This window comes from Miniopterus schreibersii (genome assembly GCF_964146895.1).
Source record: "Miniopterus schreibersii genome assembly, chromosome: 21".
Lineage (NCBI taxonomy): Eukaryota > Metazoa > Chordata > Mammalia > Chiroptera > Miniopteridae > Miniopterus > Miniopterus schreibersii.
The window spans coordinates 395,130-416,062 of NC_138123.1; the positions used below are offsets into that span (position 1 = coordinate 395,130).

A 20,933-nucleotide genomic window follows, 5' to 3' on the forward strand; every position below is an offset into this window, starting at 1 on the left:
CGGGAAGGGACTCGGCTTGTGTGGGGCCATCGGGGTTGAGAGCCCATGGAGAGGGAAGGGGGGGACCCGGGCCAGCTCTGCTCTGAGCCAGGCTTTCTTCTGCCCCGCCAGCCGCCCCGCCCGGCCGCACCCGTGCCCGCTGCTGCCAGGGCCAGACACTTCCTTTTTCTCTAGCCTACGGCTGTTTCCTGCCTTTCCTTTGAACTGGGGTGCTGGCTCCCCCCACACTCACCCTCCTCCAGAAACCCCCAGGGGCTGGCGCAGCAGGCCCCCCAGGACCCGCTTCCTGGAATCGCTCCCCTCCCTCGCCTTCTCCTTTCTGGGTGCTGCCCCTCTTCTCCCTCCCCACCGCCTGCCGCCCAGCAGCTCTCCCTGGGGGCTCCCTCTGTCCTGCCAGCCCAGGCTCAGAGGCGACTTCTCCCTGCCTCTCCCACGCCCTCGTTTCTCAACAAAACGTGTGGACACCGCGGTCCAGGGAAGTCTGGGAGCACAGCAACGGAGGGACCGAGGTTAGACTCCCAGGTGCCAAGTTTCGGGGCAGCTGCAGCTCAGGCTGTTGGGGTTCATCAGAAAGGAAGGGGAGCCTCGGAGGCGAAAACCGAGGCCTGCACATGGACCCCCAAGGTTCTCTGCTTCTTCACAGGACAGGCCCTGCAAGGCCCACCTGGAACACGGGGCGCAGGCTGGGGTTTCCCACCCTCTGCTCCCCACCTCCCCGCCGGCCAGGACAAGACTAAAGCTGCCCTGCCTTCCCAGTCCCTCTGTCCTTTCACAGCCCCCCATTCCATGCCCTTCACAGAACAGGCTCCTCCTCTCCTCCCAGGGCCACTCCCAGGGCCTCCTCCAGGAAGACATCCATGACTAACGCCTTTTGGCCTTGGTCACCCTAATAACACTGAGCTCTTCCCGTGGGCCAGACACTCTGCCAAGCCCTTTACAAGCATCCCCCTGTGGCTCCACACAACAACCCTGGCTGCTTTTACAAGGGAGGAAACTGAGTCACAGAGGGCCGTCAATGGGCCGGGTTCATGGGGCTCGTAAGGGATGATCGGGCCCCCTCTGCCACGGCCCAGGCCCGTGCTCCTGACCATCCGCTCTCCCCCAGCACCTGTCTCCGTCCCATCGGTCAGACCGTGTGGAATCTAACACACAGCATCGACCCCTCCCACCAGCTAAACGTGACCACGGTGGTCTGAGGGCCCCAGCAGGCCACGAGCAGTCAGGGGTAACCGCGAGCCGACGCGTCTCGGGTCCTCTCTAACCCGCCGCCTGAGACGGCTCATCTCACACCATCCACGTCCTGACACTGCTCAGCTCGGGGTGAAAGGAGCTGAGATCCTCTGCACAAGGACGGCCCCGGGTCCTTGCCTGAGTGGTCCTGTCCCTTCGCTGTGCGGACGCGGGATGGCATGGAGCAAGGGCCTGCCTATCACCCTCGGATTGGCACGTCCCACAGCCGGGGCTCCCTCTCCCCCAGGGGGGTCCGAGAACAGGCCCTTCCCGGGCAGAACGTCTCCATGAGCCTCCCTGAGAGGACAGCTCGGGAGGAGACCTGAACCCACGAGAGCCACCTGGAGGACTGTGGGTGTCTGAAGCCCATCTTCCCAACCTTGGTCAAGCAGGGACCCAAGCAGTCATTTTGGACGTTAGGTCGGAGGAGAGGGTGGCAGCTGGACATAAAGGGGCGTCTGGTCCTCCCTGGAACCAAGATGGGGCGGTCGAGATATGCACCCCGTGAAAGGGGCTGGCTAGAGGAGGGATGCTGAGCCCAGGGCGGGAGCAGCTGTGAAGTATTATTTATTGGGTGTGGGAGTCAAGGACCCACAGGGGTCTCCTGGGGCCCCTAGTTCCTTGGTGCCCCTGTGGTCTCATCCACGGCTCCCTCTCAGGATCCCCAAGCTCCCTCTGGCTCACTTCCTATCCGTCCGGCGCTTCAGTCTTACCTTTCACCTTCGCCCAGCATCAGGAACCTCAGGGCCCCCTCCCATCTCACCCCCGTCCCCGACGTCCTCCAAGCCCCAGAACAGCCAAGCCTTGACCAAGAGCAGCACCCCTCTCCTCCTCCTGGAGGTCTGCACCCACCCAGGGCTCAGCGTCCCTCCTGCGTGAAGGGCCCGGGAGCTTCCTTCCCCTCCACCGAACACCCGACAGACAGGAGGCGAGACGGTAACAGCCACTATTCAGGGGCCACCCTGCCTGCCAGGCACCGGGCTTGATACCGACATGTGACCTCGCTCAACCCTCCAAGCAGCCACTTCTCTCCACGGATGAAGGAAGGACCTGAGCTCCAAGGAGCTGGGTGGCTCTCCACAGGTGGCGGAGCTGGGAAGGAGCCAGGGTTTGGTGGCCCAGACAGAGGGGCACTGTGGTCACATCAGATGCAAACTCACACCCCCCTCGGCAAGAGCCAGGCGGCTCAGTGCACGGCGAGAGTGGCCGCTTCCCAACGTTGCTGAGAAGGGGAAGGGGCCCAGGGTCCTCCCTGGCCAGGCTCTTCTCAGCGACAACCCTCGGGGCTGCTCTCCTAGAGGCGAAGAGAGAAGGCTCCTCCTCTGAGCCACGCTCCGGCCAGCGGCTCCAGGAGAGACCCCCTTCACTCCAGCCCAGAGGGGACAGCTCCACAGCCCCAGGCCCCCCTTCCACATTCCAGGGCCCACCACTAAATTCCCAAAGTCCCCTCCCCCCTCTCAGAAGCACCGTGTGTGTCTAGGGACAGAGCTTTCTCAATCCCCGGGGAGACCCAGGACCAGCTCAGGACACCCCACCTCCTCTGAACCCAAATGCAGCCCTCACAGCCCCGGGGACCTGTGACAAGAGTGTGGGGAAAATCTTCAATCTCCCACCAGCCTGGGCATGGGATGCTCAGATCCCCAAGGTGCCATGTTCCTTCCTTCCCAGGCTCTTCCCGAGAAAAGGTTGCCAGGGAGACAGGTGCTGGAGAGGAGACTGGACCAATCAGCCCAGGAGGTGTCCCCCCCCCCAGCCCCCTCAACACAGGAGAGGTACCTTTCTCCTGCCCCCACCCCGATTTCCAAACTCTTTTTAGCCACAGAACCCCGTCCTCAAATGAATCAATGTCATACAGCCCAATATATATGCAGGGGCCACAGGGGGGCTGCCCTGGAGGCAGCGGGCATGGGAGCAGAGCCAGGTGTCCTCTGCCAGCTGCCTGGGCTTCCTCACCACCACCCTGGCTTGGCTCACAGCGGGTACCCCTGCCTTCAGCCCCCGGATCGGGGGAGAGGGGTGCCCTTCTGGAATACGGACACTATTTCTCCCCCCACTGCGTCCCCTGGCCCCTACCCTGTGCCTCTGGGAGTGGAGGGGTCATCCCAACTCAGGGCAGAGAGACAGGGAGGGGAGCCCTGTGAAGGACTGAAACCAGGGCCCTCCGTGCCCATCCAGGACGCGCCAGCACTGAGCGCCCTGGTCCCATTTGGTTCAGCAGACACTCCAGACACTTGTGAAAACCGTCCCGGCTCTGTCTCCCTCGGAGCCCCCAGGTCCTGAAGCCTCAAAGCCAGGAGGTTGCAAGACTCCGCCCCTGGGACCGATGGCCCCAGTATTTCCACCTGCTCTGCCCTCTGAGGAAAGCTGCGGGAGCCTGGGCAGGGCTCAGCGGTTACCTTCCCTTTCCCCAGGGCGTGGGTGGGAGTGCAGCAGGCGGCGGGGAGTGAGCTCGCACGCCCCCCCTGCCCCGGGGCACCGCAGCCAGAGCCCCCGGGCTCTGAGGGGAAGCTCCCGCGAGCCGTCCTCTGGACAGCTGCCCCCAAGAGGGTCCCCTTCACGCGTCATCTCACCCCAACTCAGACTCTAAAAATGGTTCTCTGGTTTTCAGCCTCGGCGCCTGCCCACAAATTAGCGTCTCCAACACTGCCTCCTGGGATGTGACTTCGCAGAGGCCCCCCGGGGGAGCCAGGAGGCCTCGGAGAAGGGACTCGGTGCTGGCAGGGTCCCTTTTGGAGGAGACAAGGGTGGGTAAGGCTCTTTTCCCAGCTTCTGGGACCCCCCACCAAGGCCACCCAGCCTCAGAGGGACAGCTCTGCTGTCCGGGCCACCAGAGAGGAGCAGACCTTTGCACCCACTGGAGCCCCCCCCAACTCACTCAGGCTCACCCTCAGCCGCCCTCTGGGCTCTTTTGAAGGGAAGGGGTCGCTAAGCCCAGTCCCTCCAGCTCAGGGTCCAGAGGCCCACCTCTTACCAAGCCTGAGCTCCCGCAGGGAACCCGCAGGACAGGGAGGACTGGGGACCAGGAAGGGAAGCCCCAGCACAGCCTGTCTGAGATTCAGCCTGACCTCTCCAGCTCCTGTCCCCAGCGGTCGGTCCACTGGAAGGGGAGAGAACCTCCCCGATGTCCACGCGCAAGGCACCCACCCAGCAGGTGCCCCAGACGGCGGCCGGGCGGGCACCCGCGGGGGCCATAGGGACGCGAGGCCGGTACTCACAGGTAAGCCGTCAGGGGGGCCAGGTCCCGGGGCACCGCGGAGAGCCCGAGCTCCGAGCAGTCGGCCCACAGCGTGACGCCGTCCTCCTGGCAGTGGCAGGGGGCCGGGCAGGCGGCGGGCGCCGGGCCGGGCTGCGGGGCGCCCGGGGAGGCGCAGAGCGCGGCGCACAGCCAGAGCGCGCGCAGCCCGGGCGCGCAGGGCATCGCGGCGGCGGGGCCCGGCACCTGGCGGCCGGCGGCGGGCGCCCCGGGGGTGCGGCTGGGGGGGCGCAGCGCCGTCGCCGCGGCGGGAGGGGGCGGCCCCCGGGCTCTCTCGGGGCGCAGCGGCGGGCGCGGGGCGGCGCAGTCAGAGCGGCGCAGGCATCGCCGAGTGCGCTACTCGCTTCACGGGCTGGGCTTGGCAGGGGAGGGCGACACGCAGAGGAGGAGCCAAGGAAACTTTCTGCGCCGCGACTCGCCCCTTCCGAGCTGGCAGGAATTCCACCCAGGGAAGAAAAAACAGCCGAGAAGCCCCACAGCCGCGCGCAGCGCCCGCATCGCAGGACCCGCGCTTGTGTGGACCACGGCCCAGGGCCCGGGCTTGGGGGCTCAGACCCTGTCGTCCGCAGGGACAGCCACGGGTCACAGGGGCCCTGGAGGAGGCCCCCTGGAAGCACCCTCAAGGGTTTCCATAGGCGCCCACGCCCTCTACCACCGCAGGGGGAAACTGAGGCCCCAGAAAGCGATTTGGCCAAGGTCACCCCGCTGATGGGGGGGCAGCCCGGGGACTGGAGCTCAGGGTCGGTCCTTGTCACCCCGTCTCCTGGGAGAGGGAAGAGAGGGGTTGTCCTGAGAGAGGTCAGGCTGGGCAGGGCTCCCCTGGCAGCTGGGACGGGGTGGTGGGCACTGGGGAGGAGGCCCGTGCCCTGCCGCCTAAGATGTGGGTGCGCATTTCCACCCGCGGAGCGCACTTTGCACGCGACTCGGTCGGGCTGCAGGCCCCGGGGCCACCTGGATCCCGCTCCCAGGACCTGGCCGGGGGCCAGGCGGAGGGAGTCCCGCGGCCGTCAGAGCCCCAAAGGCAACGGGCTGGCGCCCCCTGGCGGCCAGAGGTGCAGCTGCGGCTCAAACGCCCTGGGGCGGGACCCCTGGCTGCTTTCCCTCCCACCTGCCTCGGAGGCTGGGGGGGGGCGGGGGGGCAAGAAAACCTGGCCTCTCCTGCCTTCAAGGCAGTGTGGCAGGGCTGAGGGGGCCTTGGGGATGCTGGCAGGTAGGGAGGGCCAGGGTGGCCCAGAAGAGGAGCTGGGAGCAGGATCCGTTTTACTGCATATTGGGGGGGAGGGGGGAGACCTTGAGTAACTGGGGCTCTGGACCCAGGCACCCCAGACACTAGAGACTGAAAACTGGGGAGCTGGAGGGCTGGGGGTAGGGGCCGCCCCCGGGGAAAGCCCCCAGCAGGTCAGCTGTGGGTCGGCCAGTGCAGCCAGCCCCCGGCCCAGCCAGGTGTCCTCCCCGTGGCCACAGGCCCTTGCCTGGGCTCCGTGACCCGAAGTCTCCGAGGCCCTTTCTTCCTCCTTGGAGGCTCATGGGCAGAACACGCCCGGCCTCGGGCTCGCCCACGCTCTTCGCTCCCCGACTCCACAGCCCGGAGGCCCGACGGCAGGCTCCCTGGGGCTGCCCGCCCGCCCAGCGGCACACACCTCTCCCGCTCCTGCTCAGCGCAGTGACCACCTAGGGCAGCCCGGCCGCCAGGGCGCTGTGCGGACAGCTGTAGAGAAGGGCTTTCTGCTCCCCGGGGCAGACACGGGGTGTCCGACGAGGAAGGCTCCCTGCGTCTCCCGCTCCCACGCCCCTCGGAGCGCACTGTGGTCCACAGCGCCCCCTGGTGGCTGCTCAGGTGAAGCTGCCCGGAGGCCGCCTTTCTTGCTGAAAGGCAGGATGCAGACGCCCCATTTTGGGTGCCCACCCTGGCAGGCTTCGCCCCGTCGGACTCCTAATCCCTTCTCCGCCGAGAGCAAGATCAAGTGGGCACAGTGGGAAATAGCAGGGGCCAGCTGGGCGCTCGAGGGCCTGGTCCCCCTGCTTCCCCAGCCTGGGCGGCCCGGGGCACCTGACACCCAGGTCACTCCTGCAAGGAGAACGTGTGCCACCTGGTGGTCAGGCTCGGGAACTGCAGGCCCGGAGCCAGCACGGCCGGGATGCGGACCTGCGGTCCCCGCGCCAGCCGCCAGGGCTGCAGGTTTTCTTGAGATGCCCCCGGGTGGCAACGAATTCCTGCTGCGGCGGGTAGCCCTGCGGGGGTGTAGGGCAGGAACACGTTGGCCCCCCTAGGCCCCACCCAGCACACAGGGAGTGAGGACACCGTGAACACCCCAGTACGTGCACAAACGCATGCACACCTGTGTGCCCCAGAACTCAAGCCAGGAGGGGTGGCTTCACCGCCCAGCCTACCTGGATGGGGCAGAAAAACCTACTGGAGAATAAGACCCAGATGTACCAAAAAGAGTCTCCCAGCCCACCCTCTTCACCAGCCCCTCTGAAAACCAGGCCGTGTTTCCCCCACAGTCAACAGCCCCTCATAGCTCCCCGTGGTCCACTTAGCGAAATTTAAAGCCTCGGCCCAGCATCAAGCTGCCTCTGCACCCGAGCTGCCCCTCCCGCCTCTTCTCCCACCACCCACGGCCGTCTCACACACTGGCCTTCTCTCCCATCACTATCAGAATTCTATTTGTCCTTCCAGAGATAGAAGTCCCCACGCGACTGCCAGGGCCAGGAGAACAGGACTGCAGAGGCCACCTCAGCCGCCTCCCAGCTCGGGCCCAGCCAGCTGCCTGCCCCTCCTCTGCTCCGCCCGCCCCAAACCTCAGAGCTGCCCACCGGGCCCTGGACCAGGGCCTGGAAACAGAGCCCTGCAGACTCATCAGATTTTCCCGCTGCATGTGTGTGTGCCTGTGTGCGCGCATGTGTGTGCACATGCACACGTGTGCTCTTTCAGGGAAACCGGGGGAGGGCAACTAGAGAAGCTGATCTGAAAGGGAGGCTGTCCCAGGCTGGCGAGGACCCCCCACCCCCACCCCCGTGCCACCCCCTCACCTGGGGCACCTCTGGTGGAGTCTCCACAGCAGCAGAGAGGGGAGGAACAGGGCAGAGACACCCTGATTCAGAATCTAAGGGGAAGAAGTGTAGCAGACTCGGTTTGGGGGGACCCCAGGCCCTCCCCAGGGGTCCCCACAGGAGGGGCCTGTTGAGGATAGCACAGAGGCACACCTGCCAGCCTCCCCCCCTGCCTGGGGCAGCTGCGGATGGGGCAGGGACTACAGAGAGGCTGCAGAGAGATAACAAGCACCCTCCCCAGCCCCAGCCTCTCCATTCAGCAAAAAAAAAAAAAGTCCCACAGGGCTGTGTCTCGTCCCCACTAACCACTTCCACAGACAAAGCCACATCCTCTCCCAAGAGAGCCCCTGGGGTCCTCCTGAGGTCTCAGAGCACCTCACTGTTTCCTCCTGGTAAGGGCCAGCCGGGCGGCCAAGGAGGGCAGGGGATGGTCCAGGCGGGATGGTCCAGGGGTCCCGGCCCTGTGTGAGCCAGCCGGTCTCTCCCACAGCTGTCCCAGGGAGCACCCTTCTGCCCCCCTTCCCCTGCATGAAGCCAGCCTTGGGCACCCCCCACGCTGGGGGAGGACAGTCACCAAGCAGGAGAGGGGCAGGTCTCCCGCTCTCCCTCCCACACCTTGGGAAGGTCACAGGAAGGGGGTGGCCTTGGTTTCCCTGACTGGGCTGCAGGAAGGCAGCAGGGATCTGGGGACAGGGCACTGGGAATGGCTGGGGGAGGGTGGCAGTGTGCTCGAGGCAGCCCTCTCCCAGAGTCTGGCTTGAGGAAGGGGCCCCGGCTGAGAGACAAGTCAGAGGCCTGGGTCTGACCAGATGCTCCCCCCCACCAGCCCTCCCCTGGTTGGCTTCTCCCGCTGGCAGCTCCCTAGTGCTCAGCTCGGCACTGGGTGAACCTTCTGAGCTAAGCTAGTGGTGGTCCTGTGACCATCCCGCTGAGGAGAGGAGCCTGAGCCCAGGGAGGTCACTCGGCACACACGGGGCTTTCTGGCTCAGCTGTGGGTATGCTTTCTCGGGAGTCAGGGAGGCTGGAACCTAAACCCCAGCTCTGGAAGGCAGGTCAGCAGTTGAAGGGATGAAGGCTGAGAGCCCCTGGGGGCAGGTCCATGCCAGGAGAGGGGAAGGTCCTGGAGAAAGATCACTCCCAGGGACCTCCAGCCTTCCCCTCTCGCAGCAGCCAGGAAGGGCAGACAGGGTGTCCCAGGCCCCTAGGCCAGGTTGGGGAGGGGCTGCTGTCCCCTCAGGGGCTTGGGGGGCTGTGCTCTCCCCCCACGGAGCCCCCCACTCCCCTATGTCCGGGCATGTCGAAGAAGAAGAGGAGTGGGCAGGAGGCAGCAGTGACTGTCCCCCCCAAACATACTCAAAGGGAAATGAGCTCTAGGACCTGAGCTCGATGTCTTGCCTGGCACCCACCCATGACCCCCACCACCTTGTTCTCTGCCCAAGCGCTCAGCTTCCAGCTCCCCTGATTGCTGTGGGACTGACCTAGGGAGGTGAGGGGAGCTCACAGTCAACAGGGCTCAGGCCATGGAAACCAGGGCACCGGCCGCCCTGCGGGGGAGGCTTAGCCCGCTTCCTCCTCCCTCCCTGTGCTCCCCCAGCTTCCTGTTCTCATAACAATCACCAGCCTTGCCCAGAGGGGGTGGCCCTCTTTCCAACACCCCTTGCCCCCTCTTGGACCTCAGGGCCCCACTATTGACTCTCAGGTTTGGGGGGGCGGCTGAGACAGAGGCCAGCCTCGGGTCACTTTCCACAGGTATCCAGGGACTCCCATGCTCTCGGGGGCTGACTGCAACCCAGCTCTGATCAGCTTCCTTGTGGGAAAACCATCCCCAGGGAGGAAGGGTCCAGGACCAGCTGGCTACAGAGAGGAGCCCGTCCCTGGTCCCCATGGCCAAGAGCAAGGGCCATGCTGGGAGGCTGCCAGCCCCAAAGGGTCGTCCTGTTCACCTCCAGCCCCCTTTCCCACGGGCCAGCCCTGCCCACCGCCCCTCCTGCGTTCCACCCCGGAGCCTACTGTACATCACTTCTTTCTGGCTGTCACCGTTTGACGGCTGAATGAGAGAAGTGGGAGGAAGAGATAGGACGGTGCAGTGTGTGGGGGGCCAGGAAGGGAAGGGTGTCTGGAATGTTACAAGGTAAAGGGAGACAGAGGTGCCGCGAGCATGAACCAGCTGGGCCTGCGGAGGCCAGGCGGGGGGGGCAGTGGAGCCCTGGACCTGGGGGCCACGCTCCAGGCGCCCAGCAGGGAAGAAGACATGGGAGCCCCCTGGTGTGAGTGCGAGGACTGTCTGCTCTCTGTAAGTCTTCTGAGTAGATGTCAGGGTCCTGGAAGGAGGCCTGGAGGGGACTGGGGCCAGCAAAGGCCCCCCAGACCCTTCTATAAGCCGTCTCTGCTACCTTCTCCCAGGTGACCAGCCCATCTCCGACCAGAAGCAGCTGGGAGCTGGGGTGCGGCTCAGGGCCTGGGGATGACCCTCTGGGCCTGGCCTGGGCCTCTCTGGCCCACTGAGGAATGGGGTTCCTGCCTCTTCTCCCGCCCACCCCGTGGGTGCCCACCTCTGCTCTGGGAAGACACAGCCCATGCCTGACCGTGAACTCCCCACTCTGAAAGGGGCCCGTGCGACCAGGGCCAGGGCTCTGAGGCAGGAGCGGAGAGGTGGACATCGGCCTCTGGCCAAAGTCGGCCTGAGCAGCAGCCACCTGGGGGTCAGCTGAGCTCTGCCCAGTGAGCAGGCAGAGGTCGGACGTGACCAGCCCAGCAGAGAAACAGCCCAGGAGAAGGGTTTGGAGCAGGGGAGCTGGGTGGTCAGGAATGTCCGGCTCGCGTCCAGTCCCAGGAGCAGGGCCTTGGTCCCAGGACACTGCCAGCCTGTCCTTGGAGGGGCACAATGGGAGGCACCCGACCCCTGGTGGCAGCAGGAGGGCAGCGTGCAGCTGGGTGTGCGTGGGTGGCAGCTAGGAGGGGCGGAGGGAGGAAGCTGGCTTCCTGAAGCCTCCTTAGCCTCAAAGACAGACCGACAGACAGACAGACAGCTGGCAAGAGGCAGCCTGCGGGGTACAGCTACTCCGGTAAGTCCAGAATGAGGGGAGGAGGAGTCCTGCGGCCCTGGGGTGGTGGGAGCCCTGGGGAGACAGGCGGACATCTCTGAGGGGGATGCATTGGGTGCCATAGTGCCCGGCTGGGGAATAGGTGCAGATCTAGCTGATGTCGTCCCCAAGGGGGCCAGGCAAGGGGCCCCAGGGGGCTGCTAGGAGAACAAAGCTGGGGAGCCCTTCTTGCTGGGGGAGAGCCCCTCTGTGCCACTCACACCGCACAGGCCACTCTGCCCCCTCGCCAAGGCCCCTGCGGCCTCAGGAACTCTAACAGTCACACACACACGCCACACGCAGCTCGGAAGTTGTGACCCTGGCTCTGGAGGATGGGGACTGTCCCCCGAGAGGAGACGGCACCCATCTCCTGCCCCTCTCCTGCCCCCACTGTCGCCTCACCATGCGCTGTCGCCCAAGGGCTTGGTGAGGCCATTTCCTGTGACGGTTAGAGAGGCAGGAGATGGGGGGATGGGCCGAGGAGGAAGGAACACCCCCAAGTCTACCTCCCTGGACAGGACCCCAGAAGTCAGGATGGACTTGGGAGGGGACTGCCCGCAGTCAGGAGAGGGTCCCACTAGGGGCTGGCGGCCGGCACCCTTGGGTCCCCACTGGCTGCGGAGGCCTCAGGTTTCCCACTCAGAGAAGGCCCGTGGGCTGGGCCTGCAGGTGAAGTGGGGCCTGGGAGCCGTCCCCTCCCTTCCACACGGACATCCACTTGGATTTCCTCCCTGACCTTTCCTCACCTGGGCCCCCTTGCTGAACTTGGGCCTCGGGCAGCCCCTCCGCCGCTCTGCCCCTTCTGGATTCTTTTCTCCCTTTGCCCACAAGCTCTACTCTCATCTTGCCTGTACTCTAACCCCAGGCTGCCGGCTGCCCTGGGGTCCCCCCGGTGGAGACCCTGGCCCCCCCATGGTGAAAGTGATACCACTTCTTGGGAAACAGAAGACCCCCTGGTGAAAACAGGAGGCAGATCCCTCTCCTGCCCGCAGGCTGGAGGTCAGCAGCCCAGGGGCTCCATCTTTCAGGCGAACTCATGGCTGAGTGAGCCTCCCCTGGGTTCAGCACCCACCCAGCATGGTCCAGGCCCGTGGGGGGCGCTCCAGAGCACAGCTGCCTGCCGGGTCTTTGGGGGCAGCCATGACCCAGCCTCCGCCCCGCAAAGCGCCAGCCAAGAAACACGTGCGGCTGCAGGAGAGGTAAGACCCTTCCCGGCCCTGAGTACCTCCCTCTGCCCCTCCAGCCCCGACAGGGGAGTCAAGAGAGCCCTAGGCTGTTAACTGCAGTCTGCAGAGGAAACCCACCCTGCTCGTTTGCGTGTCATTTGCATGCCCTTTACATGTCTGGGACACAGAGTTTCATGTCAACCTTGTCCTTGTTCCAGCTTGGGTGGCGGGGCCCCTGGAGAAGGGCCACCTGGGGTCTGGATGTGGGCCCAGCTCTGGGGGGCAGGTGAGGAGAGGGGCAGGTGGGCGGCTGGAGCGAGCAGCTGGGCCCTGGCTGCCCTGTTCTGTCTGACAAGGGAGAGGAGCCCAGAAGGGGCCCAAGCCTTGAAACTCACTGGGCCCCGGGTCAGGGAAGATGAGAGGCCCCCCCAGACGTGCTCCTTGACAGTGAGCATAGCTGAGGTCACGGCGCTCAGGGGGCACTGGCTGTCTACCTGCAGGCGGGGCTCCAGCGTGGCTCTGGTGCTGGACGTGCGGTCCCTGGGGGCTGTGGAGCCCATCTGCTCGGTGAACACCCCCCGGGAGGTCACCCTGCACTTTCTGCGCACAGCTGGACACCCCCTCAGCCGCTGGGTTCTGCAGCACCAGCCGCCCAGCCCCCAGCAACTGGAAGAGGAGTTCTTGGTAAGAACTTGGGGTCCACCCTCCTCTCCCGAATCAGAGGCAGCCTGCTGGCACCACTCTATTCTGGGCACCGCAGGCAGGCCTCCTCTTTGGGCCTATAGGGAAGAGGGCCCTGGGGCTCTAGGGAGGAGACGGCCCCACACTTCTCCTCTGCCCTCCATCCGCCCAGACCCACATGTAGCTGCTGGGAGGGGCCCAACAGCCAGGGCCCAGCTCCATCAGGAAAAGGGGGAGGGGGAGAAGGGCCCTGGGCAGGGGATTTGGCTGTTCACTCGTGTCCTCCCCCTGCCAGAAGATCCCCCCAAACTTTGTCAGCCCCGAAGACCTGGATATCCCTGGCCATGCCTCGAAGGACCGATACAAGACCATCTTGCCAAGTAAGCACTGCGGCGGGGAGCAAGGTGGTGGGAGGCACTGTCCCTGGGGCTGGAGGAGCTCAGAAGGCAGGACGCACGGCCTCGGCCGGGGAGAGCCAGCGAGTACACATGGGGCCTCCGCTCTCAGCAGACACCCCAGCACCGCGAGGCTGGGGGAGGGAGAGCCACAGCCACACCACAATCAACAAGAATCAATCTCCCGCACGTGGGTGCTTCCTGGGGGCCAGGCTCTGCACAAGTCCCTCAAAACAACCCGTGATGTTGGTGCCACGGTTATCATTATCTCTATTTTACAAATGGGGAAACTGAGTCGCAGAGATGCTGCGTACCTCACCCAAGGTCACCCAGCCAGTGGCACCAAACCCCCTTCCTCCTATTCCTCCCACATGGGGTGTTCAGCCAGCAAAGGCCTGCAGGGGAAGAGGCCCCATCAGGACAGCTCCCTGAGAGGGGCTTGGAGAATCTGAGCTGGAGGCAGGGGAATAGTGGCCGGAGGGAGATGGAGGGAAGCGCGGGGCTGTGAGCTTGACAGGCCTGGGACCAGCAGCTGCTACATTTCACAGGCAGCAGGAGGCCTGGGGCCATGAGGCCGTGGAAACGCTCCCTCCCACCCCCACCCCCTCTGAGCAGCCTTATCGGTCCAACGCACCTTGGCAACACCCAGTCTTGAGGGGTCCGCTCGGGTTCCTGCCCATCCTTGTCTCCCAAGGGTCCAGCCTCTGCCCACATGGCAGTGGGCCAGGGAGCAGTCCTGCTCTTGTTCTGATTGTCACCAGCCCCACAGACACCAGAGAAGGAAGGTCCCTCTGCCTGAGATTCCTCGGCACCCGAGTACCCTGTGCCCTGAGCCAAGCGGGCACTGGGAGAGCCAGTCTGTCCTCCCTTCCTCATGAGCTGGTCTCTGCCTCCTGCTGGGACTGGGGCTGCGAAAGCCCTTGCCCTTAGAGGAGAGGCCTCACCTATGTGTGATTTTAGGCACCTCATTCAATGATATTTGCCCTCAGCCAAGCTTCCTCCCCAGCAGCACCTCTGACACGACCCTGTTCTCCACCCATATGATCTCAGGAGCACAGTGTCACAGTGACATCCATTAGGTCTCTGCTCTCCACTTTCTTCCTCGCCAGTCCACCCTACACAGCACCCGCCAGCCTCCCCCAATGATGGCTTTGACCATGTCACCCTGCTGCTCAAAAACACGCTGTGGCTCCCTATTGTCCACACAGACAATAATTCACTAGCTACGCACAGGTGTGGTGATAACCACAGGACCTGCCCGCTCTTTCCCCGGCCTGCTGGAGTCTGCATTCGCAGGTCACCTTTTGACCTCTGACATCCGCTGACTTGACTTCCTAGATCCCCAGAGCCGCGTGTGTCTTGGCCGGGCACAGAGCCAAGAGGATGGAGACTACATCAATGCCAACTACATCCGAGTGAGTGGCCAGCAGTGCAGGGGAGGGTGTGTGTGTTTGCGGCCGGCCCCAGGAGCATCTCCCGTGGAGGCTGTAGGTTTCCCCGCTCAGACTCACAGCTGTCCTGCTAGGCTGGCCCAGATACTGAACAGTTCCCAGGACATCCCCCAAAAAACAGAGCAGATGTTAAACAAGCAGAAAAAGGGACCCCAAGTCTCCTGGACCCACCCCATCACGTCATCCCTGCCAACTCTAAATGGGGAAGGAGTTGGCAGGTTGAGCCCAGTCCCCAGCCTCTCAAGGGCTGATGGTGCCTGCGGTCTGCGTGGGAGGTGCCGGCATAAATGGGCCTCTCCCTCCCTCCCTCTCTCTCTCTCTCCCCTTACCTGCTCGCATGCAGCCCCTCCTCTGTGGAGTTGGTTCACATCAAGCAATAGGAACCGGGAGGTGAGGTCAGCTCCACTCCAGCATCCCACTGCCACCGGCCCTAAATACTGCATGTGCAATAGCGCCGTCTAGGGGCCTGAAGGGGTAGGACAGTGGTCAGGTGCAAAGGGGTAAAAAGCTGTTAGGCTGGGACCCTGGGGAACAGGATCCCCCACCTGCCGGCAGAAACCAGGTGAACAGAGGTCTGAATCAGAGAAAAGAGGGCTGGCGAGACTGTGCTTCATCTTGCTATTAAATACATAAAAGTAATATGTAAAGTGAAACAGCCCTTGGAGAAAGCAGGGGAGAGGGAAACAAGCATTTAAAGAGGACCTGATGTGTGCTAGTCTCTTAGTTTGAAGCTAACCTGTACCCTGTTCCTGCACGGTAGAGGTTATGCCAGTTCACAGATGAGAAAGCTGAGGCTCACGGAAGTCGGGTAACTTGCTTATGGTGGCACAGCCAGCCAGCAGCAGGACAGGGATCTGAACCCAGGTGGTCCTCATTCCAGAACCCGCGTCCTCTCCACCGTGTGCTTCTGGCGTGTGCATTTGTGCATGTGCATGTGTGTCCACATGTGTGCATGTGTGTGCATACGCGTGTGTCTACATGTGCATATATGCATATGTGTACATGTGCACATTTGTGTCTGTGTCTGCATGTGTGTCTGTGCACCTTGCCCATGTGTGTATGTGTGCACATGTGCATGTGTGTCTGCATGTGCACATGTGTCTGTGAGCACACGTGTGTTTCTATGTGTGCACGTGCGTCTCTACGTGTGCACACATGTCTGTGTGCACGTGTCTGAGTGCATGTTTGTATGTGTGCACATGCGTGTCTACGTGTGCACACTAGGATCAGCCTGATCCTAGGACCCGCAGAGCCTGAGGTTCCCCAGAGCTCGCCTCTCACTGTGCCCATCCCTTCTCCTATGCACCTGCCTCTCCAGGGCTATGACGGGCAGGAGAAGGTCTACATTGCGACCCAGGGCCCGATGCCCAACACTGTGTCGGACTTCTGGGAGATGGTGTGGCAGGAAGAAGTGTCGCTCATTGTCATGCTCACTCAGCTCCGGGAGAGCAAGGAGGTAGGAGGTGGGCCCAGAAAGGGCCGCACCCCCACACCACACACACACCACACCTCAGGGCTGCTCAGAACTCCCCTGGGAGCTGAGGACAACTGTAGGCAGGCCCAGCTTGCCCCTCTCAGAAAAGTGTTGAGATGCACCCCGTGGAGCTGGGGTGAGCATTTCATCTGCAGGGGGGGTAGGGATGGAGGTGGGGAGGGGCCCCATTCCCCTTTCTGCTCCCCTGGCCCTGCCCCGGCTGATAGACCCCTCCTTCTCTGACTCCCAGCTCCTTCCCTCCTAGAAATGTGTCCACTACTGGCCCACAGATGAGGACACGTACGGGCCCTTCCGGATCCGTGTCCAAGAGGAGAGAGAGCTCCCAGAATACACCGTGCGGCAGCTCACCATCCAGGTACAGGCCTGTCCCCGGGGCAGCCGGGCCACCCAGCCTCTCCGGGACCTGGGGCCGACCTCCACTGGGAGCCAAGGTTTACGCATCCAACACTTTTTTTGTTTTGTTAATCCTCACATTAGGATATTTTTTTCCATTGCTTTTCAGAGAGAATGGAAGGGGGGGAGAGGCAGAGAGAGAGAAACATCAATTTGAGAGGGACACATGGACTGGTTGCCTCCCACACGTGCCCCGACTGGAGGTGGGGTGCAAATCCACACCAAGGTAGGTGCTTTTGACAGGAATCTAACTGTTTGGTGTTTAGGCTGACGCTCCAACCACAGAGCCACGCTTGCCAGGGCCACTGTCCCCATTTTTTCAGTGAAGAAAATGAGCTGAAAGGACTTGCTCAAAGTCATGTGCTAGCAGGAGGCAGAACAGGACTGTCCGTCTCCGGGCCAGTGTGCCTTCCCAGCATTTCCGGAGGGGGCGGGGAGGAGTGCGATGGGCAGGAAAAGAGCTGACCTTACCAGCTCGGGGTCCATGACCGCCCCCCAGGGGTCACTCCAGCCTTGCCCTCCCCTGGCACCGGGAAAGAAGGCTAGCAGTGCCCTCCTCCCTGACCCTGGGTCCCGTGCCTTGTCCCCACGCTAGCACCAGGAGGAGTGCCGGTCAGTGAAGCATGTACTCTTCTCAGCCTGGCCTGACCACCAGACCCCGGAGTCGGCTGGGCCACTGCTGCGCCTGGTGGCTGAAGTGGAGGACAGCCCAGAGACAGCTGCCGGCATGGGGCCCATCGTGGTCCATTGCAGGTACACGGCCCCGCCCTCCACGCAGCCCCACCCAGACTCTGGGCAGAGAAGGTTTTCCAGGACAAAGGGTGCCTCTCTAAGCTGGGCTAAAACCTGAATGGTGACAGATGAGGGGACGTGTTGCTGGCAGGTGGAACAGCACTTGCAAAGGCCCAGAGATGAGATACTCAAATGGATGCATCGCTGGGAGTTTAGAGGCTGGGGGTCTGGAGGTCATATGCGGGGAGAGTGACAAGAGATGATTCTGGAAGGCCAGAGGAAGAGGGGCCCTCATAGGACCGGCTAAGACACTTGGATTTGCCATTTAGAAGGAATCCTTTGGCTAAAAAGTAAAAAGTGGACTGGGGTGGAGTGGGGGTCACTCAGGGGACAAGCTTAAAACAAGAACACCATCCAGGAGTGTGTGTCCTAAATAAAGCAGAACACAGAGGGGCTCATGCACCCCCCCACACACAGGTGGCCCTTGGACATCAGCATGGGAGGTGGCCAGTGGCTCCCACCAGGGGTTCACTCGGGAAGACTTCCTAAGACGGAGGCCCGAGATTTTCAAAATAAAGGGCAAGAGAGAGAACTGAGGAAGGACCTGAGGCAGGAGCAGGGCTGGGCGTCACCCTGTGGAGAGGCTGCTGGGAGGAAGTCATTGTCCGATAAGGACGTTCGGGGTCAGCCAGGCCAGCGTGGGCACTGTCAGTTGGAAACCACTGTCAAGAGCTCCTCAAACGCCCACAGGACCTGAGGGCGGCCTGCAATAGACTTAGAGTGAGGCCAGTAAGAAATGTAACTGGTCCAGGGCCAGCTATTACCTGCCAAGGCCTCACCGCCCGCCTCACCTGGTGTCCCCAGCCCCCAAATAGTGTGCATTAGCTCCTGCTGCTTCCACTATGGCTCAGGGCCTGGCCCCCAGGTTCCCCGGACACCTGTGACCTCCGGTCCCCTCCCTGGCTACATTCAGTGCAGGGATTGGCCGGACCGGCTGCTTCATCGCCACCCGGATAGGCTGCCAACAGCTGAAGGCCCGAGGGGAAGTGGACATCCTGGGCATTGTGTGCCAACTGCGGCTGGACAGGTGGGTCCGTGGGCATAAGTGGGACCAAGGACACCGAGTGGCCTCTGTGCCTCTCGGGGTCAGAGCGCTCACAGGCACATGACCATCTGGCACTTCCTGCGAGAAAGGAAGGGGCCCCTCTGCTTACAGAGCTGTTTCTTTGGGGAATGACACCCAGGAAGGAATCTCTATCCAGAACTTCAGCCTGGGCACCTAGAATTAACTATGCCACTCCGCACAGAGCTGTCACTATATTTTCCTGGGCCCCATCTCTAGAGAGAAGCAACAGCCACTTCCCCAGAAAGATTCCACAAGGACTGAGCCAACTTGAATGAAAGTGGTTTGGGGACATGAGAACCTACTATACATATGTGTGAGGTTATTGTTTTTACTTTTAAGATTATTAGAAAAGGAAACCTTGGGGCCCAGGAGTATTCCTGGCCCGGCCTCAGGAATCAGGGGCCAGTTCTGCCCCAGCAGCTGCTGAGTCAGAGGAGACCACTGCCAGTGTGCAGAGTCTCCTCCTCGGCACAGACCCCCGCCCACCGCGGGTTCAGCCCTGAGTAAGGGGCAGGGGGCTCCCATGGGAAAGGTCTGAGGGGCAGCCAGGAATAGGAAGCAGAGAGGATGGGTGAACATGAAGGGACTGACAGGCTCCCCGGGGAGTCAGGATCGCCCTAGGGACTCATGGGCTGTGTGCTTCTCCCCACAGGGGGGGCATGATCCAGACCTCGGAGCAGTACCAGTTCCTGCACCACACCCTGGCCCTGTACGCTGCCCAGCTGCCTGGGGAGCCCAGCCCCTGACCCCTGGCACCCTCCCTGGCCTGGGAAGGTGGATCTGGGGAAAGTGGGACTTGCGACCTGGGGGCCCCCTGGGTGGGCATGAGAAAGGGGTGCCCCCTCAGTGAGCATGTGTGATCACAGGACCCGAATCAGCCAGGACCACGGCCGGACTTCAGGTCTTCACCACTGGCTACTCCTCTGCTTCCTCTAGCGCCCCAAGTGGGTACAGGGGGAACCTCCCTTGTCTCTCTGAACATAAGGATAGGAGCCGAGCTGGCATTCCAGCAGATCTCAGGGAGATGCCCCAGTGCCCTGGGAGCTTCGGCCTCTGCGTGTGTGACAGGGACATTCCAAGCTTTGCTGCCATTAAGAAAAAACAATCAGAAACCGCTCCGTCTGCACCGCCTTTCTGGGCTGACAGGACCATCTCCACCTGGGCTCCTCCCAAGATGCCAGAGCCAGGAAAGCCTGGTCCTGACCTTGGCGAAATTCTCAAGGCCCCAGCAGTGACCTGCTTACTCACGCCGCATCTGTGAGGGTATCCAGCCTCCCAGACTCCCCCAGAGCCCACGTGTCCAGGCCGGCAGGCCGCAGAGGAACAGGCCAGGCAGTTGAGGTCCCTGGAAGAGGGAAAGTGTGGGGGCCCCTCAGAGGCCGAGAGGGCTGCCCTGTCTCTGTAACTATGGGCCAATCACCCCAGCTGTTCCCGAGGGAGGCCCAGCACCCTAAGTCAAGACCTGCTTTCTGAAGACCACACAGGGCTGAGAGGGAGGTTTCTGCCTCCCTTCATGTTTCTGCCTGGCCTTAGAGGAGCTCTTCCTTCCTCACAGCCCCGGGAAGGGGCTCGCCCACACCTGTCTCCCAGTGAGGCCGGGATGGGAACTCTCAGGGCCAGATCCTGCCCGGAGCTCAGATGCAGCCAGGATGGGAACCGTCTTACAAACCTCAGCCCACAGGCTCCCCTCCCTGGGCACGTGGCCCCGGCCATGTTCCAGAGCGTAGAGGAACCAAGTGGGAAAAGGAACCGAGTGGGAAAATAAAGATTATTGGATGGCTGATTCATCCCACCTTTCTACCATCTTCTGGAGCCTCTGGAGCCTCTTTTTAATATGTTTTTATTGATTTCAAAGAGAGGAAGGGAGAGGAAGAGAGAAACATCAATGATGACAGTCATGGATCGTCTGCCTCCTGCGCTCCCACTACTGGGGATCGAGCTCACAGCCCAGGCATGTGTCCCAACTACTGTGACCTCCTGGATCCTAGGTGGACACAACCACTGAACCACGCGTGCCGGGCTGGAGCCTCTTTATAGCAACACAGAGAGAAGGAAACCACAGACCAGGAGCAAGCGGCAGCTGCCCAGGGACCTACACTTTCCTAGCCCTTCTGGGGGGACACAGAGTGAAACAGTCAATTTAGGAAATGGGGTGGGGTGTGCCTTAGGAGCTAGAGAGGGCCTGTGAGGGGCAGAGACTAGGAAGACAATGCTCGATAACCCAGAACACTCTGCTGGGCCGAGACTGTGATTCCTCCCCTTGGCAACTGGGTGGTCACTTGGGGTCATCTTACGTGGGTGTGGCAGAGGTGGTCACACTGACAGTTTATGTGCCTTTGACTAAAATGGGCTACAGTGAGCACCTGTGACAACCAAGTAGTAGGAAGCACCCTGCGTAGGCTGGGGATGGCCCTGGAGCCTGGGACTGTCGGGGTTCAGGCAGCCCCGGGTCCGGCAGGCCTTGTGGCAGGTCCTCTGAGGTAGGGCCCCCCGAGGGCGGGCCTCCTGAAGGAAACTTTGGCTTTTACCAAAACAGGCCAACTTTTTCGTTTGCCTCGGATCTTTCTCACTGGACCCAGGCCCTCCCTGCCCCGCATGATTTGTTCTAAGTATCTCGGTGTTATTAGTAAAAAAAAATCAGCATCCATCTCAAACATCTATGTCACTTTGGGCCAGAATCTCCTAAACACGTGGTTCGGTAAATTATGAACAAGATGGGTAGGAAAACACCCCCACGCGGTGTTCCCCACGGCTGGGTACATGCCAGGGGAGAGAACTGGGTGCCCAGAGATGCTCCCAGGCAGGGACTCGGGTAACAAAGCCTCCGGGTCCTCCCTCTCCCAGGGGCCGGGGTCTTCGCGTCCTGGGAAGTGG

General features: G+C 62.6%; 2 protein-coding genes across 4 annotated transcripts in view; one reads left to right on the forward strand and one right to left on the reverse strand.

Moving 5' to 3' along the window:
* Positions 1 to 4,648, reverse strand: part of LGR6 (leucine rich repeat containing G protein-coupled receptor 6) — a gene marked incomplete at its 5' end in the record, with an annotated part of 46,745 nt that extends 42,097 nt beyond the window's left edge. The window contains one exon of the mRNA XM_081124119.1: positions 4,446 to 4,648. Coding sequence (XP_080980245.1) covers positions 4,446 to 4,648 — 203 coding nt within the window. The remainder of the gene's footprint in view (positions 1 to 4,445) is intronic.
* A 5,856-nt stretch (positions 4,649 to 10,504) lies between these two features.
* PTPN7 (protein tyrosine phosphatase non-receptor type 7) lies at positions 10,505 to 19,864 on the forward strand. 3 transcript variants are annotated; one of them, XM_081123794.1, is made up of 10 exons: positions 10,505 to 10,602; positions 11,486 to 11,819; positions 12,287 to 12,470; positions 12,763 to 12,847; positions 14,201 to 14,277; positions 15,632 to 15,769; positions 16,053 to 16,163; positions 16,797 to 16,954; positions 17,907 to 18,020; positions 18,712 to 19,864. In XM_081123794.1, exons 2-10 carry the CDS (start codon positions 11,698 to 11,700, stop codon positions 18,803 to 18,805), a joined length of 1,083 nt encoding a protein of 360 aa, XP_080979920.1. In that variant the 5' UTR covers positions 10,505 to 10,602; positions 11,486 to 11,697; the 3' UTR covers positions 18,806 to 19,864. The 3 variants fall into 3 exon arrangements, with proteins under 3 accessions (XP_080979920.1, XP_080979922.1, XP_080979921.1); XM_081123796.1 differs by lacking the exon at positions 10,505 to 10,602 and having other exon boundaries at positions 11,433 to 11,819; XM_081123795.1 differs by lacking the exon at positions 10,505 to 10,602 and having other exon boundaries at positions 11,620 to 11,819; positions 12,766 to 12,847.
* Positions 19,865 to 20,933: the final 1,069 nt, after the last annotated feature.